The following is an 8,038-nucleotide window of genomic DNA, read 5'->3' as shown; positions in this document are numbered from 1 at the left end:
CAGGATAGATTTCCAAATATTCCGAAGAAGCAGACAAGGGAATCTTACAACAAACAAAGAATGATGTGAGTGAAGTAGAAAATCAGTAGAAGTCAGAGTGCAGCTGACAGATGGAGGAGGTTGTCAAGGATGAGGAGAGAGAAGACGCATGACAGATTTCTGTCTTTCCACTGAAAGTGGAGTGAACAATCCAGATTCTCTGATTTTTCAGCCCAGCCAGCCAGGCTTCCCTCTTTCAAGCTCCTTTTGTCTTATTTCCCTCTTCCTTCTGAAAAAGATATACTGAATAAGGAGTAATTTCTTGCTCAACCGTGATTCAAAAGGAAGCTCAGCCACAGAACAGGCAAGTGTGGTGTTGCCTAGAGGAAAAGGACATGTAGAGGCAGGTCTCAGAGAGATCCACCCAGGTTTTGCAAAAAAAGGCACCTCCTTCACCACAAGGTCTAAGACCTTCCAAGTTCAGGAAGAAAGTATCAGCTCCCCCATGAACAAACTGGTGCAATGTACCCAGTAGGACCAGTGTGAGTGAACTGGAGGCTTCTCTACAACATGACCAATATGGACAACATGGGTCCCCTTGGCAGCCTGAAGTTTGTGACTCTCCTGGTGGCCTTAATTCCAGAACTGCTATTCCTGGGAGCTGGAGTGCAGCTTCAAGACAATGGGTATGATGGATTACTCGTTGCAATCAATCCTCAGGTATCCGAAGATCAGAATCTCATCCCAAACATTAAGGTAAGTGACAGGTGTGAAATCAATACCATTATCCCATTAGAACAGGATTGTAGCTTTCTTTAAAGAGCTAACAACCTTACCTGGTCTGTATTGGGATAGTAAAGAGATCAGCATTTCTTTTAAGCACCAAAAATTATAATCATGGTCCAGCCAGTTTGTTCACTTAATTATGCGTAGTCTTGGCTCAGAGTGTTGAGCTAGCCCTCCTTGATTTGTTCTTTCTAGTTACTACTGCTTTTAGCTTTTTTTGTTTTCCTAACATGACTGTTTTGGGGGTAGCAACTTAAAAAAAAATAACCTATTGTGGTAACAAAGACCAGATGTTTGACTGATGAATAAGCACAATTGTGCTTATTAAAATCAAGTTGTTGAATTCCATCCTGAGGCTGAGAATTCTCAGACAGAAAGAGAGTCTGGGTGGAGTGCAGAAGAGCAAAATTCTTTTCACCTGAATGTTCTGTAAAGTAATTGACTATTTTCCCCTCAGTGTGTGGGGGAGGGTCGTAGCTCCCTTACTTAAGATCCTCCCGTTGGTATTGCTTTAGAGAAATCAGTGTCATCATAAGGTGTGGTCTTGAACATGCCCACAGGAGGGATATGAAAGGGATTTGTTTGGTAAAAGCTTAGAACTCTTTCACAAAACTGGGAAAAACTACATAGGCAAACCCAGACTCACTGTTAGTGTCCTAAAATCTCTTCCTGTTAACCATTTGAGGTTTATTTTACTCCCAAGTTTTCCCATAGTCTAAGGCCATCTCTGAAAGAAATGGGCTGCTTTAAAATATTTTCATTATTCTTTACTGCTACTTGCTCAAGTATAATCAGAAAACCAAAACACGAAAGATATACAAGTGCCAAGATAAGCTTTTCTTCTGTTTGATTATAGGAAATGATAACTGAAGCTTCTTTTTACCTATTCAATGCTACCAAGAGAAGAGTGTTTTTCAGAAATGTAAAGATTTTAATACCTGCCACATGGAAAGCTAATAATTACAGCAAAGTAAAACAAGAATTATATGAAAAGGTAAGAATTCAGGGTTTTCTTAAATGAGCTTAACTCCAGAAAAAAACAACCAACGTATGCTCTGTTTAAACTTTAACTGTGAGAACTTAAGCAAAAACAAGACATTGATATTAACACACAACTAGTATTGGGAAGACTGTTATCCCAAGATACATGGAAATATAATAAATGAGTACAGATTATGGAACAAAAAATAAGCGAATGCCATTGTCTAAGTAGCCTCTCAGAAGGCCTCTTTCCTTTTTAGTCCTTTCTGAAATGTTTCCTTACTGACCAAAAGCTGGTTTTATCCTACTGCGTATGAACTGTGCAGGGAACAATTCCAATTATGACTACCTTCTTCTCCCGTCCTGTCAGGGGCAGTAGACATGCATGTCCAGACAGAAATGTAAGCTATAAAATATGACTGACTTCTCCTGCCAGAGTGTAAATTAGCAGAATTTCACAGGAACCCACGTCCAGGACACGGTTTTTGAGGAGTATGGTGATAAGACGGAAGGCAGAAAGGGGGAAGGGGAGGAGTGGCTGCTTTTTCTTTTCCAATCAAAAAGAACTTAACCTTCGAAGGACTCTCATAAGCTGCAGGTTAAGCATGCATGATTATGTCTGCGTGCTATAAACAAATGTCAAATACATTCGGCAAATGACTGTTTGAAGTTACTGTGAACAAGGATCCAGGCAGCTAGCAGAAGGGGCAGGAACAGACTGGAGTCTCCACGCGGGGACTCAGTCTCAGAACCTGAGATCATGACTTGAGACGAGTCAGATGTTTAGTAGACTGAGACACCTTGGCGCCCCAGAGAGAGCCAGTGTTTAAGCTTTCACTTAGCACCAGGCAGTCTACATATGTTGTTTAGTTCTTACACACCTTAAAATTAGTGGCTATCACAAATTATTACCATAAGTTAGGAAACAGAAGCTCAAATAAAGTAAGGATTTTGTCCCAAACAGTTAGTAAATTACAGAGCCACAATTTTGATCTACACATATTTCCTTCCCAAACCCATGCTCTTTGCACCAAGCTATGCCGTCTCTAGTTATCTATATAGATAGTATTAATCAATTTGACCTTCCATGAAACAAAGATGTATTGGAGACAACTAGCATCAAAACCAGGTCATACTCCTGATCCTAATGGGGGGCTGAGAAATGAATAATTAAAATAAGAATGAGAATATTACTGAACTGAAAGATTAAAAGAAAGAATAATCATTTAGTGATATTTTTATACCTGTTGGATACTGATTTCTTTAGCCTCAAATGTCAATTAAGCAAACAGTGAACTATCATTATCTACAGGGGCCATGCTAGGCACTATAGAGGACCCAAGGACAAGCAAGGTGACTCCTGTCCCTGTGAATCCACAGTCAAATGCAGGTAGGAAGCAGGAGAGGGGAGGGAGAGGTAGAAAAAGTGGGTAAGAGCTGTATTACTATGGATTATAATAGAAGAAAGCCCAAACAACCTCTGAGTACTCCATGCCCAGCAAAACTCTCCTTGCTTTTAGCTTCAGGACAAATTTCCAGACATAGAAAAGAGGTTTTGTCCGTGTGAAAACTATCCAAGGGCATGACATCTGTAGCCCTTTTGTAGGTGTTGCTTTGCAAAGCCCCAGACTTGAGTTCTTATCTTTTGAAAACTAAATGTTAATTATTATAAAATTAATTCATGCTCATTGCAAAAACAAATCAAACACTGTAGAAATAATGGAAAATAAATATGAGAACATTTCCTTCCTCTGCTCTGGGGTGTGCACGTACACACACATAAAACAGTACACATATGGTACAGATAGTGATCGTGTGATGTGTATTTATAGGATCATATTAGATCTATAATTCTAAAATCAGCTTTGCTTAAAAAAAGTTAAGGACATAACTTCTAATGGTAAGTCTTGAAACAACATGTTTGTTTCTTCCTAGAAATAAAAGAAACAATGTTGTATATAAAATTGTATTCTCTAGATGGCTATTTGAATAGATATTTTCTTTGGTTTTGGCAATAATTGTTGAAATGGTCAGGGTACAAGATGAAATATAACTTTATTCCAATGATTGTACTGCTGATCTAATTGATACTGGGAATGAAAGGATATGGCTTAAAACAAACACAACTTATCCCATACTGGTGAAGTAACCTACAGAAAGCTGTTCACAACAGGCTGTGACACTTTACAGAACAGTCTGAATGACATTCATGGCTCTTAACATTTACTCAAATATTTTTATTATATTTTATAGGGTTTTATAATGTCAGAATTTCACAGTGTGGACTTTTGAGAAAATCCTAATATGGAAAATGGAAAGGTCAAATGGATATAATCAAACTCCATGGAAAGTTGTCAAGCTTTTAAAATATAGATATTTTTGAAAGTGCCAAATAATTTTACCAATATTTAGTTGTGCATGCATTTTAAACCCCACTTATAAGACATACCTTTTAAAAAATGTCATCAAATTGGAATACAATTCATACAGTAAAATGCACAGATCATAAAAGTACAGTTTAAAGTGTTTTAACAAATGTATATGTTTATGTCACCAACATCACAGTTGGGATATAGAGTATTATAAAGCATTTCTTTTCATTTAGGCAAATGTCAGAGTGACTGACCAGTATGGGGCACATGGAGATGACCCATACACACTTCAATACAGAGGTTGTGGAGAAGAGGGAAAATACATTCATTTCACATCTAACTTTTTCCTAAATGATGACTTAATAGCTGGCTATGGACCACGAGGTAAGTGTGATCAACCCAAAAACAGACATAGGACAAAACTATTTACAATATTCTGTGCTTGGTGCTTGGTGTTGAAAAGCAACTCAAAGAACCTGAAACTTGCTCAGGACTTACCATCTGGATGGGGAGAGATAGGATACGTGTCCTTGAAAAGATAAGAAACAAAGTGAGCCAGAAAAAAGCTGGACTCCAGCGTAGTGGCCTAGACAGTGAGTGCTGTAGGAATTCAGCAGAAGGAGAGAACCTTTTGCCCTAAGGGTGCTCAGAAAGGCCCTCACAAAGGAGACACTCTTCAAAGTTAATGTCATGCTTGTAAATGGAACCATGAGAGAGAAAAGGGCAAAGAGTGTGAATAAAGAGTGGCAGCAGAAGAATCCAGAGCATGTTTGAGGGACAGGAGCAGTAGCCACTCTAATGGTGCAAAGTGACTGTGAGTAGTGAAGCAGTGGAAGAAACGGATGAAGTGCATGGGGGGATTGGGATAGGAGGATGGGGAGCCTCGACTGCCCACGTTAGCTCCACACCACTGAAGGTTTATGAGCACAGGAGTGAAATCAACATAGAAGTGTTCTCAGAAGATGAATCCGGCTGTATAATAATGATAATCTGGCTCCCTCAAATCAATGAGAGGGAAAGTGAATATCAGGAGAATTATTGGAAGTCCAGGCAGGAAACGAAGACTTGAGTAAGAATAGGAGCAGTGAGGTCAGGATAGGAAAGAGTATTAAGAAAACAAGAACTTTCTATGTGCCCTGTGTTGTGCTATTTGTTTTTCAAATGTTGTTTTATTTAATCCTAACAACTCTAAGTGATGGGAGATATTCCAGAGGGGGAAAAAAGAGAAATAGAGGTCTGACTGCTACAGAGTGAAAGGCAAGCTGATTGAGAGGAGCAGCCGGTTGTCCTGGTGGGAAGACCCAGCTCGGGGTGGGTTTGGATGGCTGGAGTTTTGAAGAGAACGCAGGGTTATAGATTTAGGGACTGGTGTTTAGTGGATGAGATCTGAGGGGAAAACTGTCCAGAGAACAGATCAACAGGTCCAGGGCTAACTATCCCATGCTTAATTTTTTGTTTCTGATTTTAACAGAAGTAATGCCTTTCAAATGATGTTTTCACTTAACTCCATTTAAATCTAAATAGATGTTATTATCCTCTGTATGACTGGCGGGAACTGGGGCAACACTCTGTATAAAACACACTTAAAAAAAAAATTTCCCTGTAACTATGAGGTGCTGCTCTTCCCCAGCACTTATAAATTCCCTGAGTAGGCACAAACTTTCCCTTAATACCTTCGGCTTAGCTCCCTCCCTTCCTTTGTCCCCAAACTTGAGCAACACCTGCAGCCTCAGTCAGCTCTTCAAACACTTCCTGGTTCCCTAGAACTTAAAAGAATTCAGAAAAAAGGAAAAATGCACTTCTGGCAGAGAGTTAGTCCCAAAAGCTTCTCCTGGGGAGTAATTTTGATTGGAACACGGAAGGATATCCAAGATTTAGAGAAGTAGAGATAAAGATATAAAGGATTTGATGCTGAGGATGGGGGTTTCCGTGAGCCAAGAGTTGGAGACAAATACAATCATGGAGAATCAGAGATAAAATAAAAAAGAACTGACTGTCCAGGCTAGAGTGGAGGCTTATGATCTTTTTTACTCCTTCATCCTTCTCTGGCCCCAGGGTTTTAATCATTGCTCTAGAGAGGAGGATTACTTACAAGGAAAAAGTAGATATGCTTGGATAACACAGACTAAAGAAGAGGAAAACTTTATTTGCTTGTTTGGTATTTTAGTCTGTTTGGGCTGCTATAACAATATCACAGATTGAGTGCCTTATATACCACAGAAACTTATTTCACACAGTCCTGGAGGCTGGGAAGTCCAAGACTGAGGTACTGGCAGATTTGGGGTCTAGTACCTACTTCCTGGTACATAGACAGCCATCTCCTCTCTGCGTCCTTACTTGATAGGAAGAGGAGGGAGCTCTCTGGGATCTCTTTATAAGGACACTAATCCCATTCATGAGGGCTCCAACATTGTGACCTAATCTTTTCTCAAAGGCCCCATTTCCTAATACTATCACATGAGGCATTAGGATTTCAACATAGGAATTTGGGCGGCGGAGGCGGATAATAAGCATTCAGTCCACTGTACTTAGATAAGCTTCTTTCTCTTCCCACAGTCCTGAAATGGTAGGCCTGTAAGAAGCTAAACAGAAATGTGTTAGGCAGCTTCACTGAGGAAATGAGACAATGTGGGGCTCATCACCAGTTTCAGGTATTTACATTTACAGGACTAAATATATTTTCAGAGTGCCTCATTTATGAGGGTAGAGGGTAAAGCAGGAGATGGGAATGGAAGGTGAGGAAGTGAAAAGTCAGAGAGAATTACACTTCAAGCCTTTATAGTGAGTATATATAGTCAAGTGATGTTACATCTTCACTAGTTAGCAAAGCCCACCGCTGAGATTTCAGGAACACAAAACCAAAGTCTCTCTTCCACAGGTAGAGTATTTGTCCATGAATGGGCCCATCTCCGTTGGGGTGTGTTCGATGAATACAATGATGAGAAACCTTTCTACATAAATGGGCAAAATCAAATTAAAGTAACAAGGTTGGTACTTTTCCTCATGTTTAAAATTCATTGTTTATTTTTTTAACTTTAAAACAAAGTTGATAATGGTAGCTAAAACCTAACTGACAAGGAGGAGATCCTTTCATTTTTAAACTTTTAAATTTTATTTCATTTTTTTTAAAGTTGGTAAATATTTATGGTTCAAATATGAGAACAATATAAAAAGCTATACTCTAAGATATTTTTTCCCACCGTTGTCTTTACCCTGTTCCTCTCATGCCCTCTAGGTAACCATTTTTATTAGTTTCTTGTTTATTTTTTAAGTATTCCTTCAGGCAAATCCAAATAAATATGAATATATACTTTTTTCATTCTTTTTTTTCTTAAAAATAATTGCTTAGTGTCCCACTGTGTGGATGTACCATCTCACTCATTTTCAGCCAGTCTCCTATTGTTGGACAAGTGGGTTGTTACCAGTTTTTTATTACCAATAACACTGCATGTCATAACGCTATATATTATTTTTCATGTATGCAGGCAGATCTATATATCTATTGAATAACTTCCAAGAATTACTGGATCAAAATGTACCCACAGCTGTAATTTTGGTAGATACTGAGCAATTATCAGTTGATCATCAATGGGAAGATACTTCTCTTCTAAACGTTGTATAGGCCTTCACTCCCATTAGTAGGATTTGAGTTTGCTTATTTAGGAAGGAAACCTTTTAAATATCATCATTACATGTTCATTCTCTTCTGCTCTGATGTCAAATGGCAATGAGCTCAAAGAAGCTGTGACTCAGGTTACTGTCACTTGTGCTCCTCCTGGGGACTCCAAAAGTTCCTGCTGATTTCCTGGCATCTTTTCCTTTGACCCTGTTTAGCTGGTAAAACCCTTGGCAATAGAGAATTCCTCATCCAGATCAAATGCTTTAAAACACAATGGAGTGCATATCTAAATTAATGAACT

At 38.9% G+C, this 8,038-nt stretch overlaps 1 protein-coding gene across 3 annotated transcripts in view; it reads left to right on the top strand.

The window, feature by feature from the left end:
- Positions 1-8,038, top strand: part of LOC116568046 (calcium-activated chloride channel regulator 2-like) — a 51,106-nt gene continuing 43,068 nt past the window's right edge. The window contains exons 1-4 of one of the 3 annotated variants that reach the window (XM_032303496.1): positions 1-735; positions 1,622-1,759; positions 4,352-4,502; positions 6,997-7,105. In XM_032303496.1, the coding sequence (XP_032159387.1) occupies positions 550-735; positions 1,622-1,759; positions 4,352-4,502; positions 6,997-7,105 (584 nt within the window). In that variant the 5' untranslated portion in view covers positions 1-549. Of the gene's footprint in view, positions 736-1,621; positions 1,760-3,058; positions 3,137-4,351; positions 4,503-6,996; positions 7,106-8,038 lie in introns of those variants that run through there. The other 2 variants (XM_032303494.1, XM_032303495.1) reach the window with 2 other exon arrangements.

This window comes from Mustela erminea, chromosome 10 (assembly GCF_009829155.1).
Source record: "Mustela erminea isolate mMusErm1 chromosome 10, mMusErm1.Pri, whole genome shotgun sequence".
NCBI lineage: Eukaryota > Metazoa > Chordata > Mammalia > Carnivora > Mustelidae > Mustela > Mustela erminea.
This window is presented reverse-complemented; position numbering and strand designations above follow the sequence as displayed.